This window comes from Lonchura striata, chromosome 13 (assembly GCF_046129695.1).
Source record: "Lonchura striata isolate bLonStr1 chromosome 13, bLonStr1.mat, whole genome shotgun sequence".
NCBI lineage: Eukaryota > Metazoa > Chordata > Aves > Passeriformes > Estrildidae > Lonchura > Lonchura striata.
This window is the reverse complement of record NC_134615.1, coordinates 19,418,432-19,434,745: the sequence shown is the minus strand read 5'-3', so window position 1 is coordinate 19,434,745 and position 16,314 is coordinate 19,418,432. Positions and strand designations below refer to the sequence as shown.

The window sequence follows — 16,314 nt, the reverse complement described above, 5'->3', positions numbered from 1 at the left end:
AGCTTGTTCAGTGCTCTTTCCAGAACTACAGGCAACAATATGAACAGGGATATAAACTTGGATCATTTAACCTACATATTCCAAACCTGAAAGCTGTGGAGACTGTTTATATATCTGTAATTACTTTCATACAGGTTGTTAAAGTCAGATTCATTAGCTTAGGTTACAATGACCTATACAACATGCTTAAAACCCATTTATCCTATTAAAGGGATTTAAAACTCACCTCCTTTCATGAGATGTCAGTGATTCTTGATTTATGGTTTGGTCATGCTTTAAAAATAAAAGCAATTACCTCTCTTGCTATGGTAAAAGCCCACTGCCTCAAGGTCAGCAGAATTCATCTCTAATTGAACAGCAGCAGCTCTGCTGTTCAGCTTGACTGGCAAAAGCATTGGCTATTGAAATCCTGCCACCAAGGTGTCTGCATTCCAGGGAGCCCTGGGCCAGCTGACAGATTCTGTCAGGAAATTGCACCCCAGGATGCATTTGTGCATTTGTGCAGGGTGTTTCCCTGCAGTGGCAATACTTTCCATTTATGTATCCTCAGACTTTTGGGAATAAAAAATAAAATTCCCCACCCAATTTCCTCATAAGTGCCAAGATTTTTTTTTGTTTGAACCCTTTTCCTTTGAAGCCTGCATGAATTGGATTTAAAATTAATTTCTCTGAGTGTTCCTAGAAATATGATGACTCTCTGATGCACAATGCCCTCAGGGGTTGCATCATTTTAGGAATCCAGTTGACTTTCAAAACACAAACATAAACAGGATTAAACAGACAACACTGTGACCCAGAAAAGATCCCATAATCAGTCTCTTTAGGAAAAATATCCAAATTAACAAATTTGTCCCAAACATGCTGTAAATATGATTGGTGCCCAGATAGGTGCTACATGTGGACTCTTGGCTTTAAGCAAATGAAACGTGACCCATTTTGGTGGTACCTCTGCAGTGCTGTGGCCAGGTGAGTAAATTTACAGCAAAACCAGAGTGTTTTGACATCACTGAGACCTCAATGTTCCTTGGAAGTATCCTCTTGAAACAAATGCACATACAAAAATTCTAAAAACTTTACATATGCAACTATAAACAAAAAAAACTCACACATGTCAGAGGAACATGGAAATTATTCCCTCTTTTCTGAAGACAGCAGGGACTCAAACTGTCAAAATCTGAAATACTTTAGTTTAGAAATCATTCATTTCTGTTCATGCTCAATTAATTAGACAAAGTGACTATTACCTTTCTCCCCATTGCTGTTTTTGGTCCCTCCTAGTGAAAAATGGGTCTGACCAAGTTCCTACAGAACTTGAAAGCAGTTTTAGGATTTATCCTTGTCCTTGCATGAGTCCATAACACTCAGTGACCTGGAGCTCCCCATTCTCCTACACCACCTCTTCTATCCAACCCAAACCCCTGTCAGAGCTCTCATTTGAGCACACTTTAAACCTTCTCAGCCCTTTTCCTTACCTCCAGCCCATGTGTGGCAGCCCCACACATGAGCACCATGTTAATGTTGGTCCTTTGGCAAGTGGCCACCACAACTTCCCTGCCAGGACAAGTCAGTGACACAACCACAGAAATGCACAATATTTTACCCATCTTCCCCATCCTGCAATGATGCAGGCATACATCAGGCAGGGTTGTCAGCAGGGGCCCCACAAAGAGGGGAAATGGAGCCAGAATAAAAGAAGATATAAAAGCAAATTGCTTTTTAACTCACCTTCTGTGTCCCCAGAGCTGCAGATCTTCAAATCAGCTCCTCACAGGAAGGAAGCAATGAATGCAGAGCAGGAGAGTGGGACCCCCCCAGGACACCAGCCAGGGGATTCCTTTGTGAAAAACATCCAACAGCATTTACTTCTTGGTCACAAACTTCATTCCAGAGGCTGGATCACAGGGATGTATATAAAACATTCTCTTTAATAATGATTTCCATAGTTTATAACCCCTTTTTACTCTGTACGTGTTTGCAATATATACCCACTTGAGTACTGTGGGGCATTACATGATGTTTCAGTCTATTATTCATCATCCTTTTTTAGGACCACAGCCAATTTCCTCAGTTTCTCAGATGGTTTTCCTCACACCATGGGCATTTTTCTAAAAAAGATCTTATCTTTGAAAATAGGCCCAAATCATAAGAATTAATTTTGGGTTTTTAATAGAATAGTTTCCACTGCTAGAACTCAGCATCCTCTCTTCCCACTCCCCAAATATCTTTCTATCAGATCAGCCTTTATGGCATAGGACCATAACACCCAGACATTTATCCTCAATAACATCCTGGCCACAAACACCTACAATTTATTCTGCAGTTTTGCCACTCTCACAGTTGGGATTATTTGCAATGCAAGCCATTAGCAAAAGAAATTTAGTTCTAATACTACAGCCCATTAAATGACACATAATTCAATAATGTGTTACAACAGAATTATCTTTAAAACACAAAGTAAGATCCCTGTAGGAACAAAACAATAGCAATCTTTGATATCGCAATTATTAGAGACCTGCTAAAATATCTTTGTACTTAGGTGAAGAAACATAAAATGACTATTTAGAATAGAAATTTCCCAGGAAATAAATGTTTTTTTAAAAAAATGAAGTCAAATCTTCCAAGTAAATGCCTAATTTAATATGTCTGCAATGTACAAGATAATATTCCTATTAGGAAAGTCAATGGGAGAAAGAAAAATTATATTTTATAACCACAGCCAAATAACAAAGCAACAATTAAAGATTGTTATGGAGATTGCTAGGCAAAGCAGCTGACTGACTGCTAAGACAAATTTCGGTTGTATAGTGTGCCTAAGGGAAAAATTTACACCCAAATTGGGTGTGAAGGGACAAAACAGCCACGATGGAGATGGAGATAGGCTCCCTGCAGCAAGCTCCCCAGCCTGGGGCAGCCAAAACTGCCAGGCTGCCACCCAGCACAGCCCAGCTCCACACTCACCTTTCCTCCCAGCTCCCTTTGAGCCAACTGGGACCACATCCTGCCCAAACCAGGGCACCAGCTGCCATTTGTCCCTTTTCCCTGGAAAAGCTCCCCACCCCTTCCCCCTCAGTGGGAACAGGGCAGGGGATGTAGCACTGAGCCCCAAAAAGGGTGAGACAAGACAAAGAGTCACAACCATCTGGTTACTAAATATTGTATTGTTTTATTACACATTTTTGCTGACATATTAAAAAAAAATGAAGGAAATAGATAAAGGAAGAAATTGGGAGAGAGAAAAACAGTCTCAGATTTCCCGAGTTCAAAACACTTAGTGCACTTCCTCCAAGAAAAGCAGAACTCTGCAACCAGGGCACTGATACAAACCCAGCAGGTGATAAACCTCAGTGGCAAAAGCAGCTTTTGTGACAAAATGTTCAGGGCAGGAGGGTTCCCCCACTGGAACACAGATTGAAAGGATGGCCCCAGCCCTCTGAGCATCCTCTGAGCATCTACAGGAGCCTGGCATTGATGTGACAGACACAGGGCAGTGAGGAACAAATACCATAGTTGCAAATTTAGGGATTTTGTCCACTTGGGTGCAACAGCACATCACACAAGTAGGGTTATGACAGAAAAGTTAGAAGTTGCTCATGAAGGAAAGGAAAAAAGTGTGGCTACATTTAGAGCTCAGAATGTGAGCACTTTCAGTTTTTCATCACTGGAAAAGAAATGCATCTTGTCAAAGACAGGACACATGGGCAAACCATGGGACTTGAGGGGATGAGGATTTCTTTCAAAGTATCACAGCCTTTCAAAGCCCAAGGATGTGACAGACAATGCAAAAAGGGAATAAGGCAGGAAAAATACAGGTGAGCTGCCCAACCACTTGCCATTGGCGAGTGGAGGGAGGGCACCTGGTGCTCCTGGAATGAAATTAGGGAAGGGGGGGTGACCTCACTCTATCAGAAGTTGGGCACTGGACTCCAGCAATGTCACATGAAGATTGACTGATCTTGGACGAGTGAGCACAAACTCCCCCCCAAAGCAGGAGACACAAGAAGGTATCAGAAGTGAACAAAAATATGAATTCTCTGTAAACCCAGATTTGAGTAAGGAATTGTAAAAAAAGCAGAAGTTATATTAGTTATATTTACTAACAATTAAATTAGATAAGCACCGGCATATACAGACAATGCACAGAATGACCCAGACAGACCTAAATTAGCATCTGATACACCCACTATGACTATTTTTAGTACTGTAGGAAGGAAATTATCTCTTCATAAAGATCTTGATCTGTTTTCATTCATTCCCCTACCCCCAGCCAATTTATGTTGCTTATTCTACCAAAGAGAACACATTACAAACATTAAAACTATACATTGAAACTGAATGCATACATTACAAAACTTGGGGGGGGAAAGGACAATCATTTCTCAGGTTCAACAACTGAACAAAAACACCAAACCCCAAACATATTAGGCTGAAGCTGTAGAGAGAAAGACCTGCATTACACAGTTTTAACTCTCTTCAACAATAGGAAAATATTTACTCTTTTTGCAAGATTTAAGGTTGCTGACTCTCTAGGAGTTTTTGTTTTGCTTTAACAAAATACGTTCTGCATCTTTTGTGTGTTGGTGATGCCTTTAGAAGCAGACAGGAACTATATAATTTCATTAGGTACCTTAAACAGAAAGCGGGATACAAAAACAACAGGAGAACACTGAAATTCCTCAAAAAATGCCCCATCTGGGAATAGCTTTCTATTTATGTTTATCCACTCCTTTTCCCAAACACAACTCTTAGCACAAAGATTTCATGTTAATGCAACTTAACAAAGACAGCACAAAAAGCAGCAGTGTCTGTACAGAACTCTTCCCAGCTACCTCATCCAGTGAGATAAACACCAGTGGACACCTCAGAGGCTCCTGCTCTCATCTCCTGATGCTCTCAGCTCAGAGCCAGCCCTCAGCACCTTGCTAATGAAGAAGTCGTAGAACCAGAGGGGGAAGCAGCAGAAGATGCAGAGCAGGACGTAGGCTCCCTTGCCAGGGGTGTAGAGGCCCTGGGGTCTCCTGGCCAGCAGAGCATGCAGGACAGAGCCCAGCACGGGGGACAGGTCGGGGGCACAGTGGGAGGGCAGCTGGAGGAGGTAATTCCTCAGCCCCAGGAAATATTCCTCTCCATAGGCCTGCCTGGTGTCTGCAGGGACGTTCTCCATCAGCTCCTTCTCCTGCTTGTCCCAATGCTCTGCTGTGCCTTCGATACCTGCAGGAGCAACATCACAGGAGAGCAAGTGGCTTTGGGGCTGGATTTGAAAGGAATAAATCTGTAATTAATAGTCAGAGTTGATCTAAACTGGGGCAGTGAAGAACAAACACCACAGCTGGTCAGCAGCCAGTGCTTTTAGCTGGAAGAGGAGGAAAGGCATGAGTGTTTTGTGCTACACAAAAAGCACAAAGTTCATGCCCCATTTGGCTCCCTGCTCTACCTAAAAATGCTCTCTCACAGCCAAATCAGCATTTTTTCTTTCCCCCTCCTCCCCACTTTCTCATTCTGTGCCAATTCATTTTGTGGAGGTTTCCAATCAGTATTTATTATAAACAACTGAGGACAGGCAAACTAAGATGAACAGGATTCACTTGGGTTGGCCAAGTGCTAAGCTGCCCTTTCACAGGAGACATTAGTATTTCAATACTCATTTCCTGAAGGATTAGTATTCTATTAAGACAGATTTAAAACTGTAATCTATTTGTTCACCCTATCTTCATAATGTAGGAATGAAAGCAGGGGCTTCTCCAATGGAATTATTGCCTAGCTACCAAAACTTATGCATTGCAAATAAAGAAAAATCTTTTAAAAAATATTTAAGTCTCAAATCCCAGGACTAAGTTTTACCTATAAACCTGAGAACAGCTAAGAAGGGCCCTGAAGGTGAAGCCTCAGGCAGGTTCCACTGACCATACAAAGTCAGAGCCCAGAGCCTCCCAGGACCCTTCCCAGGAGAGAAGCATTCAGGGAAGCAGCATTTTATGAAAAAGGCCAATTTGATTTACATTGACATAAAAAATGCTCTGGGCAGGCATGGGGTGCAGTGAGGGCATGTGCAGCAGGAGATGAGTCTGGAACCTGGACAGGCTCTGCAAAAAGTGCTCAGTTGAAGGAGGAGGAGAATTTGGAACAGAAAGCAGCAGGAGCACACGGGGAAGGAGTGGAGAGGAAAGATCAGAGGATACTGACAGCAAGCAAGCAGGATGACAGGTATTGCTGCAGATCCTGCCAAGCAAGACACAGCAGCTCAATAAAGAGAGTGCTGATATTGAGGAAGGGAGGAGTGATGGGGACCTGAAGCTCCCAAGCAGGACAAGTGAGCCACAACATTCAAACAGTGCAGCTCTGTTCATCAGCTCCAACAAAGCTGGAAGGCTTTGTTCAGGCACCAACTGAATGCTGCCCAGTCTCAAAGCTCTGCCCAGGAGAGGGGAGGCAGGCAGTGTGCAGAGCTGGAGGGAGCATCTCTCACAAAAAACACTGAGCTTCATTTCCATAACCCACATAAAGAATGGGAAAATACATCCGACCCCTGAGAATCACTCGGGGCTCTGTTTGTGGCTGCTGAACTACAGGGAAAGAGAAGAGGCAGAAAGAACAACCCAAAATGTCAAGCACCAACCTGTTCTGAAGCCTGATGGATGAATTGCCATGACTTTAATGCCCCATTTGGAAAGCTCTTGCCTCATTACTCCAGAAAACATGGACAGAGCTGCTTTGGATGCCCCGTACGCAGCGTACCTCGGTAGTGGAATGCCTCCTGCAGGAGCAATAGAAACCTGATCAACCTCAACAGTGGCTCTTCCCAGCCTTTATTTTCATGATTTAGAAGGCAGATTATAGCACAACCAAAATTATGCCTCTCTCCCTAAGGTTAAAGACAAGTCAGTGAGGAAACCACTTCTTGCTAGAGGTTAAAAAAGAGTGAAAGTTGTAAATGAACAGTTGCTTACAGAAGTTACACTCAGGAACACCTTGTAGGGCATAAAAAGTATACTGGACTGCATTTAAAGGTAAAAACTGATGGAAGTTATGACTTGGTTTGAGAAACACAGAATTATTTAGTTCATATAAATAGTGAAGTAGGAGTTTTATACTCCTGTTCTTGTCACTTCAATCTCCTGTAATAAACCACAGTTAGAACAGGGTAAGCAATCTCAGTTCTAGCTTTATAAAACCAACTGTCTTTCCTGTTCTTTCCAGAAAGGCCAGAAGAAATAATGCAAGAGTGGGGAAACCTTCTGGGGACAAACCAAAGGTGGAATCACATGCCATGAGTGACTGGACTCCCTGAGACCCAGCATAGAGGCAGATCCTCTGCCTATAGTTATATCCCATCTTTTTCAATCCCAGAAACATTTGTTCAGATGGGAAAGCTAAGAGAACATCCAGTACATTTACAAAAGCAAGCTTCCAGAAAACAGCATCTTCCAAATGCAGAGTCTTCCTCTGTCCCAAAAACTGTCAGATTGTCACTTCTTCAGTGCTAGAAAAATACAAACATGCTTTGATTTGAGAATCTTCTTCAGCCCTCTCACTTTCCCCACAAGGTTGGTGTTGTCAGCACACAGGTTTAAGATCATCACAGCCACCACAGGCTGTGCTGGGAGCAGGGAGGAGGGAACAGAATGAACAATCCTTGCCTTGAGACACATCCCTCCTTCTCCTGCCTGCATGGGCACATCCTGCCTCTGTTTCACATGCTACACCTTCATCTCAATGTGCCCGAGTACTTTAAAGGAAAATACCTCAGATACAGGGAGATTTTTCAGGTAAGCCACTGGTGCTACTGGGTATTGTACTGGGATGACCAAGGAGCTGTTTACACAGAGCCATTCCCTTAAAGAAGTCAGGTCAATTATATGTTAATTATTCTTCTGTATGCATCTGAATAAGCTGAATTGGTTTGAGCCAATTGAATCACATACTTTCCCCTCTGAGGTCAGGCTAACCTGAGCCCAGTTAAATGAGCCCTACACAGACAGGAACAGATTCAGCACAGTGAGACCTCACTAACTTCTCCATTAATGTTTTACCAAAGGACCCCCAGACCCTGAGTTAAGAGGAAACTCTTCACCCAAACCAGCCTGTGTGCAACAACATCTCTGCAGACAGCTGGAATTTAAGCAGGGTCATGATCAGCCCCTGTAAGGGCACACTACTCAGCACAGGGATAAATGCATTTATTCCTTCAAGGCAGTTCAAGGATTCTCACAAGGAATTAAGACACCTGCCCCACAGCACCCACAGTGAGAGCTTCACTTGGGTGCACAGAGGAAACAGGGCTCTGACCTCAGAGCAGCAGAGAGGTTCTTCTGATAATTCAGTCCTGGTTTCTCAGAGTATCATCAATAAACCGTGCACACAGACATGCAGATACAGAGCCTAGTTGGGATTTTAAAGAGAAAACAATGCCAGATAGGAATTGCCTGATAGCCACACTGCAGCCACACCTCAGCATAAGGGGAACACCTACACAGAGTCACCCCACCAAAGCAGCAGCATTCAGGGGGACTGTGGCTATGCAGAAGGGCAAAGAAAAATGTGGGGAACACATGAGCAAATCCCTAAGAGCTCTAACTCCAAAATACTTTCTAGCAGCATGACCTCCTGCTTCTAGCAGGTCTCATTTTCAAAGGAGCATTCTTGCTCCTCAGCTGTTGGCTACCAGATACTGCATTACTGTATTACATTAGTTCCTACATCTTAGCATCTCAGCTGTCCTCCTAGAATTGAAGGTCATGTTATGAAGACATGCATATATATCAAAAGTTATGGGGAAAGAAATGAAAAGCATATGTTAAAATCCAAAACCTTTTTTAAAAGTTTTTCATGGCAAAATACCACTTTGCTAATAAGTTAGGCCTAAGTACTTGTAAGACATCCAAAATATTTTTAGAGAAATATAGACACACAACTCCCAAGTTATCAACAGATATCACAAACTGAGATTTCTGCCTGAACATGTTATAGAAATACCTGTGCTGTACCAGTCATCTTTATGGAAGCTCACAATGTTATCTCTCACAGCATCTAGAACACAAGATCTGAATCCTATTGGGATTTTTGTCACAGCATATTTTAGCCACATTAAACTCTTATTTAAAGGCTGTTTTCTGGGAGTAGTGTCCCAAACTAAAGAAAAAACTGGATTTATTATCCTAACACTTATTCCCTGGATATACTGACAGACACCTTCCTTGGCACTTGCCCCAGGGCTTGATGTGGTGCTGTGGCCCAGCTCACCTGCCATGCTGGACATGTTCACCAGCCTCCCCTGTGACTTCCGGAGCAACGGCAAGAAGGTCTTGGACACCTCCACAGCCCCAAAGAAATTCACCTCCATGCAGTGCCTGTAGGTGCTCATGGGGAGCAGCTCCCCATCGGCAGGGAAGCCCAGGATTCCTGCGTTGTTCACGACACCCCAGAGTCCTGGGAAGAGGAGAAAGCACAAGGCTGCAACACAGCAGGAGAACAACTCCATAAGGATTATACCAGTGAGCTGGATGATGACTCAAGACCAAAGCAGAGATGATCTGCAGCTTCAGATGCACATCCCCCCACTCCTTGGCCAGTCACTACCATCTTCCCATATCCCACAAAACAGAAGTCATGGATGGAAATGCCCTGACTGCCCAAGACTTCACCCTGGAAACATCCTACACCTAAGCCATGGTGCAGCCAACAGTGAGGAGATTCACCTGCTCAGCTGCTACATCAGGACTTCCATTGTAAAGAGGGGAGAAAAAAAGCTGTACCTGCATTTTGCACTTTCTCTGAGACTGTCAGGTAGGCCTCCTGGACCTGAGTGGTGTTGGTGATGTCCAGCTGCAGGACAGAGAGTCTCTGGGAACAGGAGCGCCGCAGCTCCTCAGCTCCAGGGCCATCCTGGTTCAAAACCCCAGCAAACACAACGAAACCCAAGCTGTCCAGGTATTTAGCCAGTGCATGTCCAATCCCAGTGTCACTTCCTGAAAGCATCAAAAAATATGGAAAGTAGGTCTGTCCTACACCATCATTAAAAAAAATTAAAAAATAAATACACGCATTGGAAAGCCATGCCAATATAAACAAAAATATGATGACAAAGTCCCTGAAATACATATGTCAGTAGAAAGAAAGGTTCAGACCTGAAGTTTGAGGAGCTGGACCTTTAAATGTTCCTCAGAGATTGACAGGTCATGTTCTCCTGACTCAGAGCTGGTGGAATCAGCTCACTCTGCCACTGACAGATGCTCTGACTTTATACATAGAGAAGAAATAAAACCATACTTTGGTTTTATACAAATATTCAGACCGAAACCTGATAACAAAAGCATGAAAGAAAAAAAACAAACAGGAAAAAAAACCCACCACACTAATGTTTTCATTTGAAGTCTCCAATGGGCAAAGCCATTACAGGGCTTTCAGATTCAAATTCTTGGGTTCTATTTCTACCTTCCAGAAAGTAGGATTATTTCATTCACACATCTACCACACAAGATCCCTCAGATAAGCACTTTTTATTACAGACTGTAACCAAGCCAAAACGATGCAACTGTTGCTTTACCTGCAAAGCATTCCAATGATTTCAGAACCTAAGAATTTTTCCAAATGACATTTTTGTGCTAAGTCAGCTACTGAATTCATGCAAATTTACATCAGAATTTTTCTTATCCTCTCCATCCTCTTCCACACTTATTCCCAACCTTTGTCTAGATAAAGGAATGACCTGCAGGTAGCACTATTAGAGCAAACAAACAATGCTCTTTGGGATCACAATTGTGTAGTTCTTCCCATCAGGCAATAGTGAAAATAATTTGATTCACAAGTCTCTTCCTGTGACAGAGTATTTTGCTGCTGCTGCAGACTAAAAGACAGAATGGTTTGGGTTGGAAAGGATCTGGAAGATCATCTCATTCCAACCCCCTGACATGGGCAGGGACACCTTCCACTATCCCAGGTGGCCCCAAGCCCTGTCCAACCTGGCCTTGGACAATTCCAGGGATCCAGGGGCAGCCTGGGCAACCTGTGCCAGGGCCTCACCACCCTCACAGGGAAGAATTTCTTCCTAATACCTGATCCAGACCTGCTGTCTTTCAGTTTGAAGCCGTTCCCCCTTGTCCTGTCACTTCATGCCCTTGTCACCAGCTCTCTTGGAGCCCCTGGAAGGGCCGCCAAGGTCTCCCCAAAGCCATCCCAGCTCTCTTCATCTATTCACAGGAGAGGTGTTGCAAGTCCTCTGATCATTTTTGTAGCCTTCTCTGGACTCACTTCAGCAGGCCCACAGCAGAACCCCCCCTCCCCTGCAGCCCACGTGTTTTTGGAAGGAGATCAGGACACATTTGGATGTCTGGGCTGCCAGCACATGGTCCTGGGTCACATTCAGCTTCTCATCAACCAACACCTCCAAATATTTTAAGTTAAAATTAAGTGTTTTCTCTCAATTTTTAAAATTCTGGTTTCCATTCTTCCCACCTGCAGTGAAACTTACTCCATAATAAAGAAACACATCACCCATGTCCCCACCAAGCCTCCCAGAGCAGTGACACAGGAGTGACAGGGAAGGAGTTCATAGGGGCTGTGCTTCAGGAGCTTTGCAAAGGACAAATTAGGAGTGTAATAAATTAATACATGTTTTTACACTGTAAAGCATCAGCCTGTTTCACAATACTGCACCAGATCCTCCACTGTGACTACAGCAGAGAAAGGTCCTGGGTGCTGCTGTGCACTGGGATCCAGCATCTCCTGCAGTGACAATTTACTACATCAATGTTCAGTTCCCAAACCCTGGAAATCTGAATGTGAGACAAAGGACTGGAACTCTTGCCAGATATTTTACTATTTTCTTGTTTGTGGAAGAGCTGCAATACTTCCTATTAACCCTACTATAAAATTCCAAGGGTTTCTTGGTGTGACTTTGGCACACCAAGAAAGGCATCAGAGTTATTCACAAGTCTGCTCCTACATTCAAAGTATGTTGTCAATAGAATTAGATTGCTAAAGAGACCCCTCATAAGCATGTTAGATCCTCTTTTCTGGATTCTGTCTTTTAACTGAGGCTTTAGTCCTGACTGGTGAAAAATATTAATTCCAGGTGGCTTGAAGAAAACACGTACTAAATGTCTGGATCAAACAGTGCATCTTGAAAAAAGTAGAAAATAATTGCTCATGCTCTACTTAATTCCTAGGAAGAAAAAAAAAATCAGCTTTTTGGCATTTTTGAAGTCTGCAATTTGCTGAAGATGCACCAGAACACTACAAATATCACATTAACCTTCTCCAGTCCCAACCTGACTGAATAAACCTACATTCTCTGAATTCCTAAAGAGCCATGAAGAGGCCTGCAAATATCCCGGACACTACAGATTTCTAAGTTTGGGGATGGGGTGATTTCCCTTCTTTCTCTTTCAGTGAAAAATCCTACTTTTAGATCAAATCCTTCTTCTTTCATCATTTCCAGAAAGTCCACACCTACAGCTATATATTACCCAAGTTTTACAATGCAGCTTTAACTTGAAAATAGGCAGAATAGAATGCAACTTCAACTTGGGATGGGCACAGCAATTCCAAGAAAGCAATAAAAGTTGTTTTGATCATTGCCTGATGCTGGGTTTGTCCCTGGCTTTTTTTATTCCAAAACAAATATTATTTGAGTTTCAGATTTGTTATTGAAGTCCAGACTCTTCCAACTCCTAGAATTCAAAGAGTCTCCACAGGGGGAAAAAAAAAAAAAAAAAAAAAAAAAAAGAAGATAATTGCTTTCCAATCCCACTCTTGCTTCTACCCCAAAAATATTTTGTGGGTTATGAGAAGACTTATTTTACAGAAAGCAGTCACTACTGACTGTGACTGATCCATTACTGAGAATTTACAATTAACTCATGCCAAACATGCACCAAATCACTCCCAAAGAATGGAAAGACCAAATTAACTGGAGAAATTCATCCCAATGCACACAGACTAACCAGAGACAGAATTTCACAACTCCTGTTACCTCAGGTTGTAATTTAATTTTTAAGGAAGGTGGCTATTGCATTTACCACTAAAGTGTTTGCATGCCAGGAACTTCTTTTTAAGAATATTGGAGCTCTTGCTCCCACCCAGAGGATCCACAGCAGTTTCTGCAATGGCTTTGAGCCTGCTCAAATACCCAGTTATCCATGTGAAAAAGCATTTTGACCACTGGGCACAGTTCTTCCCTTTTGCTGGTACTCCAGTGAACTGCTGGCTTAAATAAATAATGCAGAGCAGCACTGGTACAAGGAACATCCAAAGGGGACCAGAACAACCCATGACAGAATCCAGGAGAGCAGCAGAGCTTGCTCCAAACTCTGGCCAAAGGCTCTCAAGAAATACCTGGCAGGTGCTCAGACACAGCCACATTCCTCAGCCCTGCAGGGCTGAAAGGCAGAGGGGAAATGAAAAGATAATTAAAATCACTGCTTTCCAACAGTGCCTGCATGAGGTCTTGTCTAAACTGGAGAAAATGACACCAAAATCTACTTTAAAGGCACCTTGCACCTGCAAATGAACAGGGCCATACATCCTGTAGTTGGTATGGGGAAAAATACCACAATCAGAGCAATTTAATCAAAACAGGTTGAGCAAAACTTCTGTTTCAGTTGATGGAGGGTTTGATGGATCACATAGGACTCCAATAAAGTCAAAGAAGAGACTCCTCAAATTAGTCAGCTATCAGAGATGTCCAAACTTGCATTTCTTCAAGACAGTTGCAGCACAGGTACAAGGAAAGAACATTCCCTTACTGGACTTTACCCAAATGCTCCTAACTCCCTTATATTTCTCTAATTCAGACTCCAGAGCAGATGAGCTCCCAGAGAGTGCTTTATCCTGAAGATTTGCAGTCTTACAAGGAGCAACGAGATGCCCAAGTGCAAGCACATCCCCTGAGTCTGCAGGGGTGGGGAAGGATTGCTCCCTATTCCCCACACCAATATCCATCTTCACCTGACACACCTGCAGGGAGAAACCCAGCTTGCAGATAAACTGCAAGGGGAGCTCTTGCTTCTGATCTTGTCCTCTCTCAACTTTTATATTTAATCCCTGTATTAAAGCTTGCTAGGCAAATCTAAATTATTTCCAGGTGTCTCTATAAAACAAAATGAAATTCTGCTAGAAATTGCTATATATAAACCAAAGCAACTTAATTCAGCATTCCAGTGGGGAAGAAAACCACAGAAAATAAAACAAAACCCAGCAAATTAAGAGTGCAAAAAGCAGTCAGCAGGCACTCCAGTTTAAAGGTTTGATTAACACAAATAAGCAACATCTAAATAAACAACACCTAAAGTTTTAGAGGAAACAGGAGAAAAGCCATAAAACTACAAAAATGCCATCCCTGCAAAATAAAAGTGGGGTTTGAGTAGATCAGAGTGGTAATAGAGACTGAATTAATTAGCTCTGAACTTTCTCTGCTAGTGAATTACTCCCTCCTAAATGATTTCACAGACGGTTTCAAAGAGATGGCACCAAACCAGTGTCTTGAAATATGTGCATGATAGACACAGTGTATGTACACACACACACCCCCAAAAGACAACTGCACATCCATAACCAGCACAACTAATTCAAGCAAACAAAAGTAATGTATGAATGTAGTGTTCTGAGGGCTCCCGGGAATTACTGCCTCTTCTAAAAAATTAGACCATCATAAGTATTATGCTTCTTGCACCAGTTAATTTCACAAGTATGTCTAAAAAGCTACTTGTAAAGATTAAATGAGACACTAAAAAATAATAGCATCTATTAAGATGCTTTTCTACTTAATTTTAGAGCACTTATTTACCTGGGTGGGGGGGGTAAATCTCTGGCAAAGCAAACAAAACAAGCAGCAAAAAAAGAAAAGGATAAAAAGAACTCTCGCAAGCATGCACTAACCCGAGGACAAGAAGTTTTCCAGCCCACTCGTGCCACGAAGAGCAGGCTTTGGTAGTCTGCGCTTGGGCACAGCTCACCTGTGACGAGCACGGCTCGGTCCCGCACGGGCAGCAGGTCGCGGTGCCCGCCGTGCCCCGGGCACACGGAGCGCAGCAGCCACACGGCCGCCAGCACCCCCAGCCCCTCGCCGGCCCCCAGCGCGGCCACGCACAGCACGGCGGGCAGGAGGCTGCAGAGCAGCGCCTTCGCCCTGCCCAGCGGGCTCCTCGGGGCCGGGGGCACCCCGAAAAGGCCGGTGACACCCGAGCGGAGCCAGCCCGGGGGCAGCATCGCCAGCGGCGCTCGCCCCACGCCGGCCGGGTGGGAGCAGGCATTGCTGAATGCAGGGTGTTATATAGGAGCAGGGGGTGGGGCAGAGAAAGGGGACTCTGTTTAAAGGTTTGACATAATCTCACTTACCCTTGGCATCAGCAAGGAGCAGGAGCCTTCCTTTCTTTACCTTTCATTCTTTCTGCCTGACAGCTCCACCTTCTGAACAATGTGCTGGCTGGATAATGATTGACAGCACCAGGAATGGACATGATGTAGCAGGCACTGGCTCCAGGAAAATATTAACTGCTCTTTATTTATTTTTTTTTTTCACATCTTTAAAGTACACTTTCCTAGACAGTGAGAAAAGGAGCAGTTTCTTTTATGAGGAATAGTTAGGCTTTCCTGCTTAAAAAACTTAAGGTGTAGTTTCAGTGGAACTAGTTTTTGATGGGCAATGACAAAAATTAGTCAGGCCAGGGTTATTTAATCTCTAGAACACAAACTGTCTTGGGCTTTATCACATATAGATAACCCTCCTCTTTCAATAAAAAGCCCCAAATTACCTTCTCTGCTTTAGTGCCCACCTTTGCCTATTTACCTACTCCACACTTAGCAAACACCTACAGTAAATTGACATTCAGAGGGTGCTGGGAGGCTGGGAACAGATGATTGCTGGTTTGCCATGGGGGCACTTTGTTAGGTGAACAAAAGTAGCACACCCGAGATCGAGTCTTCAGCTAACCTCCAGTGATGACATTCACCTTGGGATTGGCAGGAGTCACCGGCTTGATAGACACAGCAAGTTGTGTGTGGGGAAAAAGTAATCAATCAATTATGTTAAAGAGATTTAATACCTACTGTGCTGTGTTCTGGAAGTTATTTAAACAATTAAAAAAAAATTAAAAGCCAGCCAGCCAAAGGGATTGAGATACAAATTAGCCATGCATATTTAACCCCGTTTAAAAATCCCTGGTGACTGAGTTGAGAGACAAGCCTCCCTTCCACAGACACAGCGACCATGATGTAGCTGGTTTTCTAAGACAACGTGGTGCTGATCTATCTGATTTCAGACATGGAAAATTGAAGCACCTGGTGCAAACCTGACATGAAACAGAGCACGTTCCCATTTCA

At 43.3% G+C, this 16,314-nt stretch overlaps 1 protein-coding gene across 1 annotated transcript; it reads right to left on the bottom strand.

The window, feature by feature from the left end:
* Positions 1–3,140: 3,140 nt before the first annotated feature.
* HSD17B2 (hydroxysteroid 17-beta dehydrogenase 2) lies at positions 3,141–15,201 on the bottom strand. The gene is made up of 5 exons (XM_021541045.2): positions 14,949–15,201; positions 9,750–9,962; positions 9,238–9,423; positions 6,614–6,751; positions 3,141–5,208 (listed from the first exon to the last, which is right to left on the bottom strand). Exons 1-5 carry the CDS (start codon positions 15,199–15,201, stop codon positions 4,859–4,861), a joined length of 1,140 nt encoding a protein of 379 aa, XP_021396720.2. The 3' UTR covers positions 3,141–4,858.
* Between the last annotated feature and the right edge of the window lie 1,113 nt (positions 15,202–16,314).